General features: G+C 42.1%; 2 protein-coding genes across 3 annotated transcripts in view; one reads left to right on the top strand and one right to left on the bottom strand.

Moving 5' to 3' along the window:
- Positions 1 to 325: 325 nt before the first annotated feature.
- Positions 326 to 8,407, bottom strand: SHOX2 (SHOX homeobox 2). 2 transcript variants are annotated; one of them, XM_084638899.1, is made up of 5 exons: positions 7,726 to 8,407; positions 4,859 to 5,067; positions 2,522 to 2,579; positions 2,094 to 2,182; positions 326 to 884 (listed from the first exon to the last, which is right to left on the bottom strand). In XM_084638899.1, the coding sequence occupies exons 1-5, from the start codon at positions 8,009 to 8,011 to the stop codon at positions 591 to 593; spliced, it is 936 nt and encodes a 311-aa protein (XP_084495025.1). In that variant the 5' UTR covers positions 8,012 to 8,407; the 3' UTR covers positions 326 to 590. The 2 variants fall into 2 exon arrangements, with proteins under 2 accessions (XP_084495025.1, XP_084495026.1); XM_084638900.1 differs by having other exon boundaries at positions 326 to 848.
- Positions 8,408 to 11,334: 2,927 nt separating this feature from the next.
- Positions 11,335 to 23,243, top strand: part of RSRC1 (arginine and serine rich coiled-coil 1) — a 369,693-nt gene continuing 357,784 nt past the window's right edge. Inside the window, exon 1 of the mRNA XM_084638898.1 lies at positions 11,335 to 11,469. The gene's annotated coding sequence lies outside the window, so the exon portion shown is untranslated. The remainder of the gene's footprint in view (positions 11,470 to 23,243) is intronic.

Below are 23,243 nucleotides of genomic sequence, written 5' to 3'. Positions count from 1 at the left end.
CTTATCAAATTTCTTGTATTAAAGTGAACTTCGCAGAAAAAGGTCAGTTTCAAAACCTGTGAACTTCCCAGCTGCGTGTCTATTTCATCTAATTCTTTAAATAAGTATATATCTTCCTTCTGTTTCTCGTCTCTCTTTCTTTTTTCTCCATTTAAAAAAAAACGTTAAAGTTGTTTCTTTTTGTCTCCCCTCTCACAGCTCGATTTCCTTTAATAATATTTATTTCTCTTCATATTTCTTAACCTACGAAATACCTCACAGTGGTTTTGTTCCTTTCCTTTGTTTATTTATTTTTGTTCTTTAAATTGATTTTAGAAATCTGGTCTCTCTCTCTCTCTCTCTCTCTCTCTCTCTCTCTCTCTCTCTCTCTCTGTGTGTGTGTGTGTGTGTTTTGTTTTAATGTCTCTGTTCTTTCCAGCCTGGTTCTGCGTGTGTTTTGCATTAAGTCATAAATAGGACTCGACCCACAGAAGTCATTAGCCTTTCGCTTGTGTTTGCAGTGATGTGTTGTGTTGTGATCCTCTGGACTGTGTGATTGCAGTGTCCCCAAGAGGTGGTCGTGGAGGAGGAGAGGGGGACGTGGGGAGGAGTCACAGCCCTAAAGCAGCCGCGTGCTTTTTGGCTTTCAGTCTGAGGTCAGCGATGCTGGAGTTCTTGCTGGTGGTCTTGGCCGCCGCCGCTGCTGCCACCACCGAAGCTGCTGAGGCGGATTCCGCGGCCAGTGTGGCCAATGGCAGGCCGAAGGGCGGCGCAGGGAACATCATGTAGGGGGCGTGGGCGGCCAGGTGTGGGTGGAGGTGGTGATGTGCGTGTGCCACGGCGCTGTCCAACTGCAGCTGGGCCTGAACCTGAAAGGACAAGGGCGTCACGTTGCAATGACTATCCTAAAGATGTAACAAGAATAAAAACAAAGCATTAACACACCTAAGCGGGGCTGGGAGTGTAGTCTGCCTGCCTGTGTCTGTGTGACAGTCGGCCTGCTTGTGGCAGTTGGCCTGCGTTACAGTCAGCCTGCCTGTGTCTGTGTGACAATCTGCCGTCGTGTGACAGTGTGCCTGCCTGTCTGCTTATCTGTGTGACGGCCTGTGTCTGTGTGACAGTCTGCCTGCTTGTGGCAGTCGGCCTGCGTTACAGTCAGCCTGCCTGTGTCTGTGTGACAATCTGCCTGCGTGTGACAGTCGGCCTGCCTGTCTGCTTATCTGTGTGACGGCCTGTGTCTGTGTGACAGTCGGCCTGCCTTACAGTCTGTCTCCCTGTGTCTGCACGACAGCCTGCCTGGCAGTCTGCCTATGTCTGTGTGACAGTCAGCCTGCCTGTGTGGCAGTCTGTCTGTGAGCGTGCCTTGCAGTGAGTGTCTGTGTATGAAAGGGAAGGAAACTGTGTTCTTGCCCCAGAGTTTTTTGTTTTTTTTAATATAGTAAAAACATATCAGAGTTAAAGGCTGTCTCCCCCAGCCTTTAATACAGGCTGATAACAGCAATCTGGAAGAAGTCAGAAGGGCAGGCAGCCCATTTTATATGGAGGCAAACATCCCCCTCACGATTATTATTTTATTATCATTAGCCCACCGCTGGCTTGAGATGGGGGGTGGTTTTTTCCCTGGTTGTTGGAGCGGAGGAGGAGGGGTGCGTGTCTGGATGGCAGTGGCGGTATCCGGTGGGATTTGGCTCCACAGTTACGTAGTTAGCTATTGTTGTTGGTTTTCTTTATATAAAAAGGGAACTCCAAACCAGTTTTACTCTCTCCTTTAGACACACTTTCATTCTTCAGCTGTGCATCAGAATCGGCAAACTTTGACTGAAAGGACGTTCCCATGTAACCCTCAGAGTGCAATCTTTTCGTGCATTTTTAAAGAGCCAGATACTGCCCTCCATCCCCAGCGGCGCTTTCATTGATGACAGAGAGTTGGGCACGCAGATCTGGAGAAGTGTGTGGCTTTTTAAAAAGTGTATTGTTCCCTCTATATAATCAGTGTATAAATATTGAATAGATGCTGTCAACAGTCATTTCATATCGGGAGAAAAGGCCCTATCCTAAAAAAAGGGGTCACTCATTTGCACTTTATCGTTACAAGTAGGTTTTACTGTACTTGCCTGCTGAAATGGCATCCTCAAAGCGCCTACATTGACATATGGTGCAACTCTGCAAGCTTCAAATTGACTGGCTGCTCCTATAAGAACCCCTGCAATAATCAGCAAAAGAAAGACATAAATATCGGCTTAGCCTTACTTTGCAATAAATGATTCTTTGAATTCCAGAAATGTATACTGTGCAAACTACAGTCTTTTGCTTCCAACATTTCTTTCTGCCAATAAATTGATACAAGTTTAATGCCATTTATAATCAATAACGTGTTATAATAGTTTTAATATAGTATAGGTAGCTTTCATATTAGAACATATATCCTACAAATCTGGAGCCCTAGGTGTTTCTCAGCAGGAACGCTCCTTCTTTACTGGTATTATCGATACTGTATAATTCTTTTCAACCTAAGCCTCTTTTATGATATCAGAAAGCATACCTTTATGAAGTTGATTTTCTTGTTTTCTACATTTAGCTCTTCTGTTTTGAAACCAGACCTGAGGAAATAGAAAAATAACCTAGATACTATACTAGAAAACCAACCTTAAAAGAGAACCAACACAAAAGAGCACACTCGCGTGCTATAAGATTTTTTTTTACCGTTATGGCAAACAGTTGATTTTGTTTGTATTGGACAACCCAGATTTACAAATTTAGAAACTCAGAGGCCTCACGAAAATAATAAAAATATAGAAAATAGACATTTGCAGCCCATACTAGTTCTCGCTAAATTACTTTCTTAGCCCTGGTTTCATCTTTCCACATTAGAGTCCCAAATGACCTAAATCACTCCCTGATATCTAATACTAACTTGTGATAATGGGTTTAGATGTTTGCGCTGTAAGACCTGAGAAGAATGTGCTCATTAATAGCCTGTAATATTAATTAGCTTTATCTTCAAGAAAAACTAAACACCAAAGCATTTAATGACTCACTTTTGGGGGGTAATTACTGTCATAAAAGCTTCACTACAAAGAAGTTTAGAATTTCTCTCTTCCTCTGTGCAGTGGAGTGTAACACAGAAGCGGAATAATTGTCTCATTATTATGATAATCTAATATGCTTCTATAGAAAAGTCTGCACCTTAGGCAAGAAGATACTTTTACTACTGGATATAGAGCTATTGAAACAAATTCAATAATAAAGTTCTACTTCCTTAAAGAGAAGGAGAGAGGGTGTTTTAAAACATTTCACTTTTATAAGAGAAACCTCTGCATCTCAGAAGCCACAGCGACCAAATAATCTTTCCCCAAGGCAAAAAACAAACAAAACAAAAAACAATCTTTTCTTGAGGTCTACTTTGAGTCAACTATAAATATGAACACACACCCCAGCCTAGAATTTATTTTGGTCAAGCTAAAGCTGCTCAACACCCACGCTCACTTCCAGTCTCTCATTTAAAAGGTACATTCCATAATTTACAAATTAGTGGAGAAGCAAAGTAAAATATTATTGCAAAGCGTTTTCCGGAACCATGTAAAGGGAATGGGTTTAATCTATGTAAATCTCTAAAAGTTATTATGCGCCCTGCGATTTGACATAATAGTAGTGTGGATTAGGTGCTACAGTGGTATTCTTTGTCCACTAGAAGGGAATCATCTCCTTTAAATTTTTCACCGAGAAGTTGGGACTTTTATCGTTTTGGGTTTTTTGAAGATTTGTTCAGCATAAATAGGTGGCTGCCTCCGCGGAAAACAGAAAAGCAGAGAAGAGTAAAAGGGAAGGCTCGTTTGGTGAGGCTGTGATGACAAAGGCTGCTTATTATTACTTTTTTGGTTCAATGTGACCGCTCTGGTTATGTCCTTATCCTATTACAAGATGCAGGGAAACCCCATAAGAATTGTGTGCATAGTTTGGTGCAGATGGTGGCCTATAAGCACAAAGATAGAGGGGGAGTATCTGTTACAGCAGCACTTTCAAACATCTGCAGATGTTTGGGGCCTAAAACTGCTCCATGTGTTCCAACAAATAATGACCATCATTTTCTCTTATTTTATGATGAGAAGGGAAATACACTGAAACAGCTACATTTGTTCTCATTCGAGAAGTCACCTTCGGCTCTCCATCTGGGTAAAGCCCCAGAGCGCTTGCCCTCTTATTTATTGCAAGTTAGGTGAAACTAACCGGAGAGAGCTCAAGAGCTGATTTTCAAAACTTCCAGAGAGAAGCTTGAAAGTAAACGTCCAGGTAACTGGTTTCCCTACTATATACAGAAAAGTGATTAAAATAGCTTGATATTTTTATTAAATATTATATTGTTAATAATGCTGAACAAAGAGAGTTCAGCAAAACTTGTTCACCCTTTCTGTGGCTTCGCCTAAGATTTAAGAACCACCGGTAAAAACTGACCGTAAAATTTCCTCACTTAGCAGTTGCTAATTTAGTTTATAGTCAGTACATCTATAAACTTAATTGGTACATCCGCCTGGTAAACCCCGAGACAGGAGCAGACTAGGAAAATTCACGTGAACAAAACATCCGTTGTAATTCTTCCAGTCAGCCAAAAACGAAACGTTGTTTAAAATCCTTATATGTAAGAGGCACTAAGCTTAGGAGGCATAACCCATAATAAAGCACGCAGCAATGGTTCACTCAGATGCTGGGAGCAGTTCGGCACTGGAGTATCTTTTCTGGCCATGGACAGCATCTAAATGGACATTACAGAATTTGTGAGTTAAAAGCCTTTCATCAGGTACGGCAGGTTCACACGCAATGCTGTATCACAACTAAATTACGCACAGAGACCCACATGTTGCAATAATCTTTGCTACCCTACCTGCACTCTGGCCTCGGACAGTCCCAGCCTCTGGCTCAGCTCTTCTCGCATGAAGGCGTCCGGATAGTGGGTCTCATCGAAAAGCCTCTCCAGCTCGTTCAGCTGCTCCAGAGTGAAATTAGTCCGGCTTCTCCTCTGCTTGATTTTAGTCTGCCCTTCGTCCTCCATCACTTTCGCATCCTCTTTGCGATCCTTCAGCTCTGGGGAGACTGAGCGTGAAACAAAACAATCAGACCACCCCTCACCGGAATTGCCAGCGCGGGCGTGGGATTTGGCCACTCCAGTTTTTATTCTTAACTTTAGGAGGAAAATGTGCTTGGCTTGAGGAAAAGGAAGGAGAGGAGAGTCAATGGAAATGCTAAAGATCACGCCTCAAAACAGATTATGGCCAGCTACATTTTAAAAGGATATTTGTTTTAATTCGGAATGAGATTTTGGGTCAGCGCTGGGTTTCCTATTAGCATTGCTGGTCCTCTGGAAGAAAAGGCGACAACAAAATACTTTTCACGAAAAGACCTTATTTCCAAATGTATTTAAGTTAAGGATTGACCTGTGTGGGTGAGCCAAACCAGGCCATTGATTTACATCTACATTTTCGAGCCCCTCAGCATAATTTCAGTAAATCATTGCAGAGTCAAACTGTGACCCTTTTAAATCATCAGAACTGTCAAGCAATCTCTCTCCCTCTGCAAACTTGCTGGCTTTATTTACGAATAATTATTTTAAACTAGACCCATCCAGGCGTACGCAGGAGACAAATAGCAGGGAAATGCCATGCCCAACAAAATATAACATTGCCCCCGCAGGAACTGAGGCCAAGTTAAGGTCGGCCCCATTAACTTCACTGTCATTTTGTGGGAACCTCTTACCAGGCAGTCGTCGGACAGTGGCAAGAGACACGCCATGTTTGAATTACCCTTGGTACAAATGTAAAGCTTCGTATCATTTACCTGTCATTATTTATTGAAAATCAAAACTAAAAAAATCAAGTCGCGATCTCTGGGTGAATTAGTACCTTAAATATCACAGCAACAGGTTTAAGTGGTAAATCTGGCATCCGGACTGCCTCTGGATTGTTTAATGGCTTTCATGCGCTCAGCACCTCCAGTGTTTAATAAAACATGCATTTGTCTTTTCTGAATTTACATATGCTGAGGGTTCCTGGTGTTTTTATTGGTATTGTTTAATTTTCTGTTGACTAAGCACTTTCAGTTAGCTATGCATATCAATTAAAATATCACTGAGTGACGCTATTTGTATAGTTCATTAATATTTGCAGGGCTTCCTAACAACCAGTTGTGTCTGTAATTGCACTTCTTCCGAATCCCTGCTTCCTGCTGCAATGCTTTGGAATGGGATTTTATTTGCGCATCTGAAGTCCAGGATTTGTTTAGTGTGATCGCAGCTCTTTATAACCCTATGATCACTATCAGAATTTGTTTATAAAATCATTTCCGGAAGTTGTTCTCAATCGAGTTCCGATCTGGAGAGAAATACTTCTTTGAACAAAAGGTCTGAAGTAAACAGTCCCTAGATATTACATCCTCATTTTAAAACCAAACGCAGCCATTCAAATGTTGCTGACATCTACAGTGCTCTTTGAATAAGCAAACGGGATGTCATTTGTGCTTCTTATAACATTATTTTCTTCACTGAGTCTCTCTATCTCTGCATATATACATACACATATAGGCAGACAGATAAATCCAAACCAGAAAGTGCAATAAAAGGGACTCCTGGTATAATACATGCTTGCATTGTAACTATTAGGTGTTTTTTTTTTTAAACAAATGTTCATTGTATATATATATCCCTAGCATTTATATCCAGTTATGCAATTGGCTGTCTTTTAAAATAAATGTACTACATTATATAAAATATTCCTATTTAATGTCACTTGTTTTAATGCATGTTTTAAAAATAATCTAACATGAAAATATATCCTTATCAATATCTGGTCAATAATGTATAAACATTAAATATACTTGATATAGATACAGCTTTTCAAACTTTCAACTATACTATGGGATTTTTCAGCTTTTTAAATATAAATGGATTAATATATGTAATGTAGCTTTGGTTCCTACCACAGTAACTTCCCGTTATGTTCTAATCGGGAACAGATCATGTTATAAACAAATTAATTGCATGCTTAAATATTTTAATCTAAAGTTCTAGGCATGCCACATATTTTCCTTAATTGGAAAAACATGGAAAGACACCCATTAATGTATATCAGACTCTGGATTCGTTAACGTGACAGTCAAGTTTAAATCTGCCAAATTGTCTTATGCAAATACAACATATGTACTGCAAAATGTAAGTAGTTTTAGCACAGCAGCCGACTAACCTATAAGCCTGAATAAGTAACCCGATTGTGTGGTGTGATTTACACACTTATTGTTGGAGAAAACACAACAAAAGTTCATCGAGAAATAAAGCCTGATACAGTCACCGTCAGCCTGGTCTGGAGCAAGCAGCCCCCGATGGATCAAGTGAAGGAGAAAAGAGACAGGAGAAAGCTATTTTCTAAAATCGCAAAAGTCTTCCACGCAATGGCTCTTTCCAAAATCGAAACACTGGGTTGCCGGTTCCCACCGCTCTGAGCCCTGGTCAGGGAGGACACACTCATTCTCCTGTAACTTTCACCCCCGCTGCAGAGCCCGGTGCCCGGGCCAGCCAGGAGAGCTACATTTGGGGTTCTTTGAGCAAAAAAACATTGTGGGAAAACAAAACCGCCCACCCCCCTCCCGTTTCTCCCCCAAACAACCGTCTGGTTATTGAACTCAGTCCCCCAGCCTGGCCCACGTTCCCGGGGGATGGGTGGGAGAGAAGGGGGCCGCGGGGTGCATGGGGTTTGCCTTTACCCTCGCTGAGTTTGGGAGTGCCCGCGTCCCTGGCTCTCTCGGCGGCGCCCATGTCCAGCTCTCTGACTGGAGACCGCGCTCCGCCTCCTCCTCCGCCGCCGCCTACTCCTCCTGCTCGGACCGCTGGGCTGCTCACGTCTTCCCGGCTGGGCTCGCTGGAGCCGCCTGACTCCTTGGCTCCTCTGACAGGTCCACTCTCCAGAACCTCCCTGTACGTGATCAGCTCCTTTTTCTCTTTCACTTTCTGATCAAACGACTTGGAGACAAAAGCTGTAAGTTCTTCCATCGCCGATTCTCAGGGCTCCTTCCCCTTGTTTCTTCCTCTTACTGTTCCAACCCCCCCAATAACACATCAATGGAGTGGGAAGGGGAGGGGGGCAGCTGCAATGGGGCTGGAGTTAAATGGGATCTGATGTTTCCCAACTGGAGCGATCTTGTTAAATGTTAAGATCTTTGACAATTCTTCCCGCTAAGAGTTCAGATCTGATAGTGATGTTGGTATTGAAGTCGCACTATTTATACTTTGCAAAGCCTGCCCCTTGTTCTGAGCAAATTACCTCCCCTTGGAACTATGAATGAACCCGCTTCTCCTGTATCAGTCCAGCACGACCAAGGAGAAAGAGCGAGACAGAAAGATCGCTACTCCTCCAGGTTTCAGATCCTTGTGGCCAGGGCTTGCTATCGGCCATTAATCCAGGATTGACAAGAATCCCTAATTAATTTAATTAGGCGTGGATCCTGCGCTAGTGTCCTGAGTTAGTTAAACACAGGGGAGATGGGCAGGATCTGCAGGGGAGTGGCCAAAATGAAAAATGACAAGTCTGCTTGGAGAGAGGACAAGGAATGGGGGAGCGCTTCCTACAGATGTCGTGTATACACAGCACACAGTACTAGTCCTGCAGGTAACACTGTCCGAGGGAAGAAACAGCTCTACCAAGAGATTAGTGCTGTTTTGGTCGGTTACAATTAACAAGAGAAAGAGAGAGAGAGAGTTAATTTGAAAGGTTGTGCGGTTGGTTTGTCAAGATATTTCCCAAGCAGATGCTTACTGACACGCCAAATGTAAAAGTGTGTCTGAGTCGCTGGAACGGGTGATAGGCAATATACGGTCGTGTACCCATGAAGTAATCTTGCCCCATGCTGTTTCTTTGTATCACATTATTATTACGTTTGCGTCAATAAACCTCCCCAAAGGAACACAATTAGTTACTTTTGTGTTGAGAATCCGATGCTTTTGTTCTAAATTTGTTTGCTGTTCGAATATGTTTTATTTATCCCGCAGGACTGAGAAGAGATACATACAGTTACTTTTACAGGTTTTTGTTGTAGTAATTAAGTCAACACTGAAAATACACCTACGTTTTGGGAAAACTCTCCCGGATACTGCATATTGCTAATATGAGTTCATTTCTGAAGACAGTTTTTCATAATATGTGAAGAAATACTATATTTAGTATTAAATTTTTAATTGTTATTTGTGTAAAGCAAATGGAAATGTGCAAGTTACAGGGTACTTGATGATTCTATGTAAACATTAACACATTACGTACGTGACAGGAAAGCTTGAAAAGTTCCTCCTAAATAGTAACAGAAACACACAAAATTATAAAAAAATGTAGTTAAGAATGACAGTGCAATCCTGTCATTAACATTTTTATATGGCAAATAGAGGAATCAGATTAGACCGTATTACAGTATTTATTGCTAATACTGCTTTGCTATTGTTGTTTAAATCCTATTTAGATAGTAATTTCATTGACAGGCTATTTAGGATGCAGCTATTTTACACTTTTAGTAGAGTTCTAATAAATTATTCAAAATTGTTTAACTCTTGCTTATGTATTGATTTTTCATTTGACCTCTTGAAAGACGACTTTACCTAAAAGAGTGTTTATTTACTATAATAGGTATAGTATTTAGAATTTAATTAGCATTTCTCAGATCCAGTTATGTGTGTATTACATACAATAGACAATAAATTACTTTTACTAAGTTTTAGCATTTAGAAGACAAAACTAATCAAGACATCATTTTGCCTATTGAAATACAGAGTACTTTTAGTTTAGTCTGTTCAGACTGACAGTCTCGATATTGTAAAGTACTGGTCTTCAAAGGAGCAACGGAAACATCAATATGTAATATGGATTTTTGAGATTGTTTGGGAAGATTGTTATCACTGGCCCAATTAAATGAATTCACAATTATTCTGAACTACAGAAATATGACAAGATGTTACTGTTAAAGTAACAAAGTGAGCCGAAAAGAGAATACGTTCAAAATACTGAACTTTAGATGTTGTTAATCCGTGGGAACACATTTCTTTTTGTTTCCATAGTTTATTTCACTTCCGGCCGTGGCAACACAGATTCTAATTCATACATATTAAACTGAAGTAAAACTAAGAATATTTTAAATGCCAAACAGTCTCAAAACTTAAAAGTGAAATAAGTGTCTACAACATACAACTTGTGTTTTTGAAAATAATGTGGACAAATCAAAGTTGTCCGTACATGAATGTATGCTTGAAGGGTTCATTTAAAACGTTACATGTTTGAGCCAGGAATTTTGAGTTGATGCTTACTATTATAAACAAGCTAAGCAAATACTAAATTGCTCTGCAAATATTTAAATTATTACCATAACTATTAGCATAGAAAGCGTTTACCTCCCTTATTCTTCCCAAATATGTGTACTCAGTGTGTTCTGTATCTTTCTGTGGTAGAGAAAACAATGAAAAAAGAAACAACGTATTTTTTATAATACATCCAAAGTCTGCAAGTCCCCCCCATCTACTCAAGTTTTTTTAAAAAAGTTAAGAAGGGGATCACTTGAAACATATTTCCCTTATAAATTGGAGACTTGGGCATCTTTTAAACAGGACTAATTAACTGAACTGTTTTACTTAATCTCAGCTGTCTGCGAATAACTGAAGATCGTGTATTGCAGGCAGTTTTAAAACTCAACCCCCTCTGCCACTTACCCACCACCCAGAAGCGACCCAAAGCACACAGCAGCTACTTTACTCCACCACTTCAAGTGCTTTGCCTTTATGGCAGAGGGGAAATGGATCTCTCTGCTAGGGAAAAAATATGTCAATATAGTATGTATTCCAGGAAATACTGAGCCTCTTTAATTACTTTTGGCTTAAATGAAAAACTATAAATTTTATTTCTCCCCCACCTTCCTTCCAACAGCCCCCTTCTCCTCCTCCGTCAAACACCACGAGTCAAAATAGTCTCTTAAATGAAAAACTAATTTGCACCCAACCTCAGAAGCCCATCACCAGCTCCAGAGGAAGGAGAAACGCAGCGTTTTAAGGGAATTTGCAAATAAATCATTGCGATTTTAATCATAGTGCACCCATAGAGACCGAGCCCAGTGATTTATTCCAGCATTTTTGGCGAAAGAAGGAACATTAATTTTACCACTTTTAGCTGCATTTAAAAAAGCCCGCACAGCCCCAGTGAACATTAATTAATTAATTAGTTTGTATGATTATTGTTAGGATGATCATTGCTCTCCTCAGTGGAGAGAAGTGCAGAAGCTTTAATCGATGTTTTCTGCATTCCCTAGCCCTGCTGCCCGCCTGGCTGAATGGATGAGCTCCGGGATGGTTTGGCCCTGCCTGGCTGCGGCACCAGGAAGGCGCTGAGCTCAAACCAGGGAGCTGCGCCGCGCCGCGCCGGCGGCCCCAGGCTCGGCCTTTTCCGGCCTCTCGCTCGCTGGGCCGAAGGCGGGATTCAGGTAACGTGGCTGGGTCGGGGCCGCCTCGCCGCCGCTCTCTGGGTCGGCGGTGCCGGGGGCTGGTGCTTCCCCGGAGACTGGGGTGGGGGAGCGCCGGGCTCTGCCCGCTCCGCGGCCTGGTCCCTGGCGGCTGGGAACGGGGCCGAGCCGCCCCAGCACCCAGGGCTGCCAGGCCGCCTGTTCCGCGAGGGGGGAAGTGAGGCCAGCACCAGTCACCCGCCCCTTAGGGAGGCCCCCATTTCTCAGCCCCTCCCCCCCCAAGGGGAAGCGAGGCCAGCTCTTGTCACTTGCCCCCTTTTTGGAGACTCCTGCCAATTTTCAGTGGGCTCTTAAGCAGGGGTGCAGGAACAATTTGTGTAGTGGGGGTGCTGAGAGCCATTGAACCAAACTGTAAACCCTCTTCGTAATGGAATCCAGCTCAGGCCAGGGGCGTGCGGCACCCCTAATTCCAGCACCTGTGCTCTTAAGTGGAAGGAGGGCATCCTCCACATCTTTTGCTTCTACTTACATCCCAGTGAGTGGGATAAGCTTTTTTTTTTTTTTTTTTAGGAAAATAGGGCCTGCTCCGTTATATCCAGCTGTAAAGTGTTCCCCGTATTTTGTCTAAATTTTGCTGGAAGCATTTATCTTCTTGTCTTTGGTCAGACCACGTCACACACAACCACCCTTGAATCTTTCCATTTGCTCACGTTAGTTCACGTTGTTCCATTTTGGTCCACATCATCAAGTTGAAAGAGACGCATCAATTTAAAGAAAAGGAGTACTTGTGGCACCTTAGAGACTAATAAATTTATTTGAGCATAACCTTTTGTGAGCTGCAGCTCACTTCATCGGATGCATGTAGTGGAAAATACAGTGGGGATATTTTATATACACAGAGAACATGAAACAATGGGCGTTACCATACACACTGTAACGAGAGTGATCAGGTAAGGTGAGCTATTACCAGCAGGAGAGAAAAAAAAAACCTTTTGTAGTGATAATCAAGGTGGGCCATTTCCAGAAGTTGACAAGAACGTGTGAGGAACAGTGGGGGGTAGGAGAATAAACATGGGGAAATAGTTTTACTTTGTGTAATGACACATCCACTCCCAGCCTTTATTCAAGCGTAATTTAATGGTGTCCAGTTTGCAAATCAATTCCAATTCAGCAGTCTCTCGGTGAAGTCTGTTTTTTGAAGTTTTTTTGTTGGAGAATTGCAACTTTTAGGTCTGTAATCGAGTGACCAGAGAGACTGAAGCGTTCTCCGACTGGTTTTTGAATGTTATAATTCTTGACATCTTATTTGTGTCCATTTATTCTTTTATGTAGAGACTGTCCAGTTTGGCCAATGTACATGGCAGAGGGGCATTGCTGGCACATGATGGCATATATCACATTGGTAGATGTGCAGGTGAATGAGCCTCTGATACTGTGGCTGATGTGATCAGGTCCTATGATGGTATCCCCTGAATAGATATGTGGACACAGTTGGCAACGGGCTTTGTTGCAAGGATAGGTTCCTGGGTTAGTGTTTTTGTTGTGTGGTGTGTGGTTGCTGGTGAGTATTTGCTTCAGGTTGGGGGGCTGTCTGTAAGCAAGGACTGGCCTTTCTCCCAAGATCTGTGAGAGTGATGGGTTGTTCTTCAGGATAGATTGTAGATCCTTGATGATGCGTTGGAGAGGTTTTAGTTGGGGGCTGAAGGTGTTGGCTAGTGGCATTCTGTTATTTTCTTTGTTGGGCCTGTCCTATAATAGGTAACTTCTGGGTACTCTTCTGGCTCTGTCAATCTGTTTCTTCACTTCAGCAGGTGGGTACTGTAGTTGTAAGAATGCTTGATAGAGATCTTATAGGTGTTTGTCTCTGTCTAAGGGGTTGGAGCAAATGCAGTTATATCATAGAGCGTGGCTGTAGACCATGGATCATGTGGTGTGGTCTGGATAAAAGCATGTAGGTAAGTATAGCAGTCAGTAGGTTTCCGGTATAGGGTGGTGTTTATGTGACCATCGCTTATTAGAACTGTAGTGTCCAGGAAGTGGATCTCTTGTGTGGACTGGTCCAGGCTGAGGTTGATGGTGGGATGGAAATTGTTGAAATCATGGTGGAATTCCTCAAGGGCTTCTTTTCCATGGGTCCTGATGATGATGATGTCATCCATGTAGTGCAAGTAGAGTAGGGGCGTTAGGGAACGAGAGCTGAGGAAGTGTAGTTGTAAGTCAGCCATAAAAATATTGGCATACTGTGGGGCCATGCAGGTACCCATAGCAGTGCCGCTGATTTGAAGGTATACATTGTCCCCAAATGTGAAATTGTTATGGGTGAGGACAAAGTCACAAATTTCAGCCACTAGGTTTGCCGTGACATTGGGGATACTGTTCCTGATGGCTTGTAGTCCATCTTTGTGTGGAATGTTGGTGTAGAGAGCTTCTACATCCATAGCGGCTAGGAAGGTGTTTTCAGGAAGATCACAGATGGATTGTAGTTTCCTCAGGAAGTCAGTGGTGTCTCGAAGATGGTAGCTGGTAGCGTAGGGCCTGAGGATGGAGTCCACATAGCCAGACAATCCTGCTGTCAGGATGCCAATGCCTGAGATGATGGGGTGTCCAGGATTTCCAGTTTTATGGATCTTGGGGAGCAGGTAGAATACCCCTGGTTGCGGTTCTAGGGGTGTGTCTGTGTGGATTTGTTCTTGTGCTTTTTCAGGGAGTTTTTTTTAGCAGATGGTGTAGTTTCTTCTGGTAACCTTCAGTGGGATCAGAGGGTAATGGCTTGTAGAATGTGGTATTGGAGGGCTGCCTATCAGCCTCCTGTTCATATTCCGACCTATTCATGATGACGACAGCACCTCCTTTGTCAGCCTTTTTGATTATGATGTCAGAGTTGTTTCTGAGGCTGTGGATGGCATTGTGTTCCGCACGGCTGTTCCACTGCATGCATCTGATGAAGTGAGCTGTAGCTCACGAAAGCTTATGCTCAAATAAATCGGTTGGTCTCTAAGGTGCCACAAGTACTCCTTTTCTTTTTGCGGATACAGACTAACACGGTTGCTACTCTGAAATCTATCAATTTAAAGATTACTTTTGACTGAAATTTTCGTTTCACTTACTACTGTTACAGGCAACATCTTAAATTAATTTAACTGAAATAAATTAGAATATGGTCTCTATTTCTTGTTTGTTTCTACATTTGGCAGCACTGAACATATAGTCAGTTTTGCTGCTTCCTCTGTGTAGTTGGTTAGTTTCCCTTCTTGTTTGTGTGGGTCTTTTAAGCTGTCCTCAGGGGAGAGGGAAACACTTGGACCAACGTATTCAAAAGCAGCCTCTGATTTTATTTTTGAATTCCTCAGCTGTTGGATGTACAACTTGACATAGATTTTTCACAAGTGCTGAACTCCCACAGCTCCATTCAAGTTCAGACGGGTAGATAAGGGTGGGCAACCTGAGCCTGAGAAGAATCCAGAATTAACCAGTGTACATTGCCAAAGAGCCACATTGTCAGCAGCCCCCCATCAGCTTCCCCCCCCCAGCTGCAAGTGCCTCCTGCTCACTGGCAGCCATGCTGATCAGCGCCTCTCCCTCTCTCCCCACACACAACTGTTTTGTGGTGTGCAGGAGGTGCGGAGGGGGAGGAGCGAGGGCAGTGCAGGCTCAGGGGAGGGGTAGAATGGGGGCAGGGCCTGTGGGAGAGCCAGGGGTTGAGCAGTGAGCACCACTGGAAAGTTGGTGCCTGTAGCTCCAGCCCTGGAGTCGGTGCCTAGACAAGGAGCCGCCTATTAACTTCTGAAGAGCCGCATGTGGCTCCGGAGCCACAGGTTGGCCACCCCTGTGTAGATACTGTTGTTGAGTGTTCCATATAGTGGGTGCTCTGCCTCCACAGGAATGTCATTACTATAATTAAACAACCCTAGCTTCTTTGGATATGATCCTGCTCCCACTGACATCAGTGACGTAACACTAATTTCCTTAATTGAAAGTGGGATAAGACCCTTTAAGTGACTTTAGATGCCTGGTATAGGAAAGACAATTTGTAGCTACATTCCATTTCCTTTTATGATTCTGTTTCCATCTATATTGTGCACTATGGTTAATATTACACATCTTGTGTTTTAGATATTTTAATTCTCTGTTCAGGTTAGGAGCTTTTCTGGATGTTGCTTACATCTTCCAGCTATGGAAAGATATTTTGGAATACATTAGCTGTCTAGTAAGATGGTAGATAACTAACATTAAAATAAATAAGCTTCCATGTTAAGTATACTTGTCGAACTTTTGAACTAGTTCAGCACAATAGCACAGAGAATTTTGGTGTGGTATCTGATGAGTAAACAAGTTGTGTGGAGCTACTTTAGGATGTCCCATAAGAAATATTAGAAATTGCAGTCTGAGATTGAGATGAATGAAAGTAACCTGTAACTTTAATGTGAAACTGGTTATTTTTTTACAATCTAAATCAGTGGGCAGGTCCAATCAAAGTGGTAAAGTTATTGAAACAAATGTAGATTACCTGTGACCTTCCAAGGTAAGGCAATATGAACTAATTACTATACATGTCTTTAATATCTTGAAATAACTAGTTTGCAATATGGAAAAACAGGTTTTACAATAAAAGGAGTACTTGTGGCACCTTAGAGACTAACATATTTATTTGCATGCATCCGATGAAGTGAGCTGTAGCTCACGAAAGCTTATGCTCAAATAAATTTGTTAGTCTCTAAGGTGCCACAAGTACTCCTTTTCTTTTTGCGGATACAGACTAACACAGCTGCTACTCTGAAACAGGTTTTATAATGAATTTTATGTAATTGACAGTAGTATTGACTGAAACGTTTTGTAGAGGCAGATTACCTGGGCCATAGGGCACTGAATGGGCACTCAGGAGACCTGAGTTCGATTCCTGGCTGTGCCATTGGTCTGTTGGGTACCTTGGGCAAGTCACTTCCCTTCTGGTGCCTCAGTTTCCCCGTATGTAAAATGGGGATAATGATTCTGACTTCCTTTGTAAAGCGCTTTGACATCTAAAGTTAAAAAGTGCTATGTAAAAGATAGATGTTGGTATTATTAATGGAAATTGTTCCCTTACAATGTCTAAGAAATAATTTCTTAACTGAAAATTTAGAGCTTGTGAGAAATGCCAGATCAACAAAATTGTATAGTCAAATCCTTTATTTACCTACACAATAATGATATGATATGGCCAGTGGCGGTGTGTGTTCATGTTACGTAAGTGGCACATTTCAGGCATCTTTGTTCCCAGGCATCTTTGCCGAGATTGCCAATTATGGTGGCTGTGTTGGTATTTGTGGTGTAGGTGCTTGTTTGGAAGTAATGTGGAAAGTGGACTGAGACCACCAACACATTTTACTTTGGTTGTTAGTCAGATAATAGCAAAAATGGTTCAGATTGTTGCCTCCTGTGTGTTTCTCCTTCGGAACAGTTCTGTGAACTTATTTTTTTTTTTTAATGAAATCTTCCTCTCTGAGTAGTTTTTGTGGGCTGCGGAGGGGGGAGAAGTCTCCAAATGCTACAGATTAAGTGGATTCATGTAAAAGGACACCCTCAGATCTGCAGACATTGGAGCAGTTTGGCTGGGCTTCTGTCCTTTTTGTGACTGCCTTCTCTTCTGTCAGCACTGGTCCAACAGAAGGCATGCTGCCATTCTTTGAGTCCCTCTGTGAATGCTCATTATCAGCAAAAGGAGTGATTTGTCAGGAATTCAGTCTTTGAAGCAGAATTTATTCTGTACCCCACCCCGGGGTTTTCCAGGTAGAAATCCAGGAGTTGATCAGGGACACTGTGCAGTGAGAGGCTGAGTCAGCTAGGAGATTGGAACTGATGGGAGACCCTGGGACTTGGATGAGGAGTCTGAAGGCTGAGATTGGGAGTGGGATGAGAAGTTTGAGGAGTTGCATACTGGGCAGGCGAGTAGGCTGGGATGAGACAGGGAAGAGACAGGATTGGTACCAGGGTCTGGTTAGAGGAGACAGGGCAGAAGGGGTCAAGCCTGTGGGGGAAATGGGCACACTCCTCCCCAGAGACTGGAATGGAATCCAAGGTTCCCGAGTCTCCTCATTCCTCTGCTGTGAGCAAATATCTGTCAAACCCACTGGCAAAGTGTGTCTCGTCATCCTCTACATGGAGCAGTAGAGGAGGATGAACTCTACTACTGCTAACAGTTACTCCATTAGCTCAAGTGGCAGAGGTCTGTGCAGTGGATTTAATCAAAGGCTTCATTCCTCCTGAGGAGCTGTCTGGATATCAATATGATGTCAAATTTCATTGGGTTTCTAAGGAGTCAGTGGACACTGCCCTGAGGAATTCTGTCTGGAAGTGTGAACGGACAAAGGACTGGACATAGGCCCCATAATTGCAGAGCACACCCCCGATACAGCTTCTTCCTCCTGGACTGACGAATGATCATGTTGACCAATGCCAGGAGGAGGTTGACGAGGAGGTCTTGTGACGGAGGAGCCACGGATGGGGTGTGCCAGGATCAGGATGTGCAGGGAAAAGTGCAGCCAGAGCCTCATTTAGAGGTTCTGGAGAAGACAGAAGAGGGGCTGTGGCCTGATGCGCTGTATGTAGATGTGCGCCAGGGTCTCCATCATGTTGCAGAAAGTACAGGTGTTGGGGTTCATGAACTGTGCTAGGTACACACCTGTGCCTATGGCTTCCCTGAAAGAGCCTTGGAAGATGTATGGTGAATAAGGCAGGGACTGCAGGAAGAGAGAGGATGATTTCATAGTGAAGGCAGTAGAAATCTGCCCTGGAGAATTGGATTCTATATCTTCCTGTGCCACCGAGTTTCTATGTGATGCTTAGGGAAGTCACTTAAACCACTTTTCTCAGGTGGTCACTAATTGTGTTCCTCATATTCTGGGTGTCTGTCTTAAGACGTTGGGGTCTGTTTTGTACAAGTGTTTAACACTCACAGCTGCTACTGGTGTCAAGAGGAGCTGTGCTTTGAACATATGATGTGCTGTGTAATGCTAAGTACTCTGAAAAAACAGGTCCTCTGGTGTCTCAAATTGGGCACCCAGAATTAACAGATACTTCTGACCTCAATCTACGTGGGGATAATACTCTGTCATCTTGCAGAAATGTTTGTGGAGCACTCAGATATTATAATCATGAGTGCTATAGAAAAGCCTAGGAGGAAATTATTAATAATACCTTCAGAGCAGGTTTTGAATAATAATGTGCAGTAAATAAGGTATGGTGCCACCCATTGTAAAGCATTTTTAAAGGAATTGAAGAGCATATCTTAGATTTTTAGTTAGTTCAGGAAAATTTATTTTTCCTCCAAAAATGTATTGGAAACTACATAATTGATTTTACGAATTAATAGTGTTGCCAGTTGTTTATGCTGTCTGCTTCATTAGCTTGATATACTTCTAGATACAATTTTAGGTTTTTAATGAAAAAGTGCATTTTTTTTAAAGTGGATCAGGGGATGATGTATATGCTGAAGTGTAATATGATGAGTCAGAACAATATACATATCAAGTAGTGAATATCTCATTAGAAATGAGTCTCTTGTACTCAGTGCTTCCCTGTGCTATATTTCCTTAATCTTGCTGTCATGAATTTTTAATCTACAGAATTGTAAATGAAGTAATGTTTATTTAAATGATATAAAAATTGGACCCTAAAATATTGCTTCAGTACCTATTTTGAACTTACTCAAGAAGTCAATTTCAGTATAGAATAAATTGCTTTGATAATGCACTCAAAGTAGCACTTTTTATTTCAAAAATTGCCATCTAATGGTATTTTGGCAGTATGAGGTGCTGCTGGTTTTGGTGGGTACTTACTGTTGGGAGTTGCATATGTTTCAAAAGTGACTTACTAAGAGTGAGCTGACTAAAGGTCTAGTCCTACAGGGTGTTGAAGATTGCAGCGACTGGTAGTTGATGATGATGCTGAGCACCTTGCAGGATCTGGCTCTCAGGTTTTTAGTACGTAAAGGTCCATTACAGGTATTTTAGAAGTTGGTAGCTCCCCACAACCAAATACTGTTTCTTTTTCTGACTCAGGACATGACATACAAGAGTTCAGAATGCTACATTCAAAAGGGACATTAGGGTTTGGATGGTACTGCAACTTTAGTCAACTACATACAGTCTGTTTTAATTGTATAATCCTATCTAGTCCCATTTAAAAAACAAACTATAATTTGAAAATATGGATTTTTTTGGTCATGTTCGGTCACGGCTTACGATTTTAGTGAGATGAGTGGGCCTGTTTTGAGCTGCATAGTGGTGCAATGTTTGGCTAAATTTCTGATAGCACTATAAGTAGGTCATCTTCCAGGCTTAAATGACTTCTAAGCTTAGTTTTCACAGAAATCATTGCTGAAAGCCCAGACTCTCAGCGAATGGAAGCACCACTTTCATATCTTCATCACAGAGTTCCTTGTACTCCCCGTTAACAGAAATCTGCAACGGCTTGTTAGATTTGAAAACTGGCTTGTTAGATTTGAAAACTTGGTCTTCAGTGTATGATCATTTGATAATTCGAGGAGATTTTTGTGAGCTGGAATACTTCAGATTGGAATAGAATCAACTCTTGTTAAGAATGAGGTTCAAATCCAACTGGTATCTGGAGATTCATGTTCAGCTCCTGGAAAGTATTCATCAAAATAGGAGTACAATCCAGACGAATGAATGAGTATTTTGTCTTTAACAGCATTTTGATAACTTTCATTCTGTTCTTTGAAAAAGTCTAACGTGGGAAACATCTTGGCAGGTCCCTTTTCATTGTGGGCTCTTCAAAGGCAAAGCTGTTTCATGAATCTCCATTTTTTTTCTTGCATATCTAGTATATTTATATTCTTACCTTGGTGTGGTAGGTTTAGTACATACCATTTGTCAAATACATCCACCCTGTAAACTAATGTAGGCAAGAAGTCCACATTATGCATGTAGTCTGCAAGGTCTGTTTTCCCAAGGAGGAAAATTTGGATTGCATCACACCATTCAAAGATAGTTGTCATGTGGAAAAGTGGTACAGTGCATCTGACTTTACTGTGAAATAGAAGGTAAATGTGTTTACTGTTTGGGATTTTATGAAATTAACCATTTTAATAATAACGTTGAGGGCCTAATATACTTTAGGTTGCATGTTTGTGATGAATCATGTAGTGTGTCCAAATTTTAGCAGGTGCCACTTTATTTACTTGTGCTCAGTACTTAATTTGTAATGAAAGAGATGCCAGGGCTCTGGCTGTTCCTCTGGCAGCTGAGTGACGTGTAACTGATGCAGGAAGAGATGCTGGGGCTATGAATTGCCAAGTCTAGAAGTGCTGGGGTTCAGCCCTGGCAAGCCCTCGCACAAATTAAGCACTGCTTGCTTGTGCTGCAACCCCACTGTTCTTTCTGGTCATGGCTGCTTTCGCCGCGTCTGTGCATAGCCCTGTACACGTAGTCTGGTTAAGACCTTCATCCACTATGACGTTATCAAGGATCTTGATTATTTTCTCACCAGCTTGGGTTGGGATTTCTTTGCAAAATAAAAGTTCTTTAACTATTGTAACTGTTCTGATAAATCTCATATGACACAGAATCTGAGCCCTGTTGGCTATATTTAAGTATTTGGCACAGCAGCTTGATGAATCCAGACTCTTAACTTGCTCTGTCAACTGATCCTGGACATTTTCTGCAAGATCATCAGTACATCAATGGATGGTATTATTTGAGACAGGAATGGCTTTCATTGCCACCGCTGCTTGTTTCTCAATCACAATTCTACCCATATCTATTGCTATTGGAAGTAGAAGGATATTGCCAATGGTATGTGCTTGTCTGCATTTTACAACTTGCATGGCCACCATGTAAGATGCTTTCAAAGGCTTTTTGAAGAATAGTTGCTTTGTTACACCTGGGTTTTTTTTTGGTTTTCCTATTGTTTCCAAAGGAAGACATTGCAGCTCTTATTTACAAATTCTGGCATTTGGTTTCTAAACACCTCTGCAGTTTCCCTGTTCTCATAGTTTTATTTACTAACACAGACACGCTGTGGCTGAGGACTTTCTGCAGTAATATCGAGACCTGAAAATACAAACAAATTGTAACTATCGTATTGTCTACTTTTCTGTTTAACTTTATTAAAATAATCTTCTAGTATAAGATAAGTAGTAGCCAATGTGGATCTGTTAAGAATAAATCATGCCACACCAACCTAATTTCCTTCTTTGACAGAGTAATTGGCCTAGTGGATGGGGGGAAGCAGTAGATGTGACACTCTTGATTTTAGTAAGGTTTTTGACAAGGACCCACATGACATTCTCGTAAGCAAACTAGGGAATATGGCCTACATGAAGTTACTATAAGGTGGTTGAAAACCAATTGAAAGACTGTAGTAAGAGTAGTCATCAATGGTTTCCTGTCAAACTTGGGGGTGGGGGGGGGAGTAGGAGAGGGACATGTATGTAGTGGGGTCCTGGAAGGGTGTTTCATGAGTTTGGTACTAGTCAATATTTTCATTAATGACCTGGACAGTAGAGTGGAGAGCAAGGTTATAAAACCTGTGGATGACACCAAGTTGGGAGGGGTTCCTAGCACTTTGAAGGACAAGATTGGAATTCATAGTGACCATGACAAACTGGGGAATTGGTCTGAAATCAACAACATGAAATTCAATAAAGAGAAGTCCAAGGTACTACACTTAGGAAGGGGAAAATTAAATGCATAGCTACAAAATGAGGAGTGACTGGCTAGTCATTAGCACTGCAGAAAAGGAGGTGGTTTTTTTTGGTGGATTACAAATTGAACATGAAAAGGCAATATCATTCTGTGGTGTATTAACAGGAGTGTTGTGTGTAAGACCCAGGATACATTTGTCCTACTCTGTTTGGTACTGGTGAGGCCTCAGCTGGGGAGTAGTATTTTCTATTCTGGGCACCGCACTTTTAAAGAAAGATGGAGACCAATTGGAGAGGGTCCAGAGAAGAGCAACACAAATGATTCAAATCTCTAGAAAATCTGTCTTGTGAGGAAAGGCTAAATGAACTGGGCGTGCTTAGTCTTGGGAAAAGAAGATGGAGGGGGACCTGATAAGTCTTCAAATATGTTAAAGGCTATTATAAAGAGGACAGTAACCAACTGTTTTCTACATCCACTGAAAGTAGGACAAGAAATAATTGGCTTAATCTGCAGCAAGGGAAATTTAGGTTAGATATAAGTAAAACATTTCTAACTATAGGGTAGTTAAACCCTGGAACTAGTTTCCAAGGGAGGTTGTGGAATCCCATTCTCGGAGGTTTTTAAGAACAGGCTAGACAAACAACATTCAGGGATAGTCTAGGTATACTTGATCATGGGTCATTACAGGGGGCTGGACTAACTGATCTCTTGGTTACCTTCCAGCCCTAGATTTCTATGATTCTATGATCTTCAGGCGAAGGTTTGCTACATGTAGTTTAGAACTTGATAATCATTCAGTTATAATGCTGACACATATCTGTGTCTCCGTCAGCCCCCTTTCCCTATCTGCTAGTGCCGCTGCCGCTGCCACCACCTGCACTGGGAGCCTCTCTTTGCCTTCTCCTCCAGCAGAGGGCTTTCAGCTGAGAGACTTCCTGACAAATGCTTTCTCCAGTGCGAAGTCTCTTGGCTGAAGGTCCCCTGCAGGAGCAGAGGGTACAGAGAGGTTTCTTGTCCAGGCAGCAGCAGCATAAGATGCAAAGTCATAGATAAGAGACACAGGTGATTTTTAAACCTAGTTTAATAGTCTCTTAATTAGGGGTGCAGAAACTCCCAAACCAGCATATTGATTCAGTTTTTGTTCCCAAACAC

Source organism: Lepidochelys olivacea, assembly GCF_965140295.1.
Source record: "Lepidochelys olivacea isolate rLepOli2 genome assembly, chromosome: 9".
Lineage (NCBI taxonomy): Eukaryota > Metazoa > Chordata > Testudines > Cheloniidae > Lepidochelys > Lepidochelys olivacea.
This window is presented reverse-complemented; position numbering and strand designations above follow the sequence as displayed.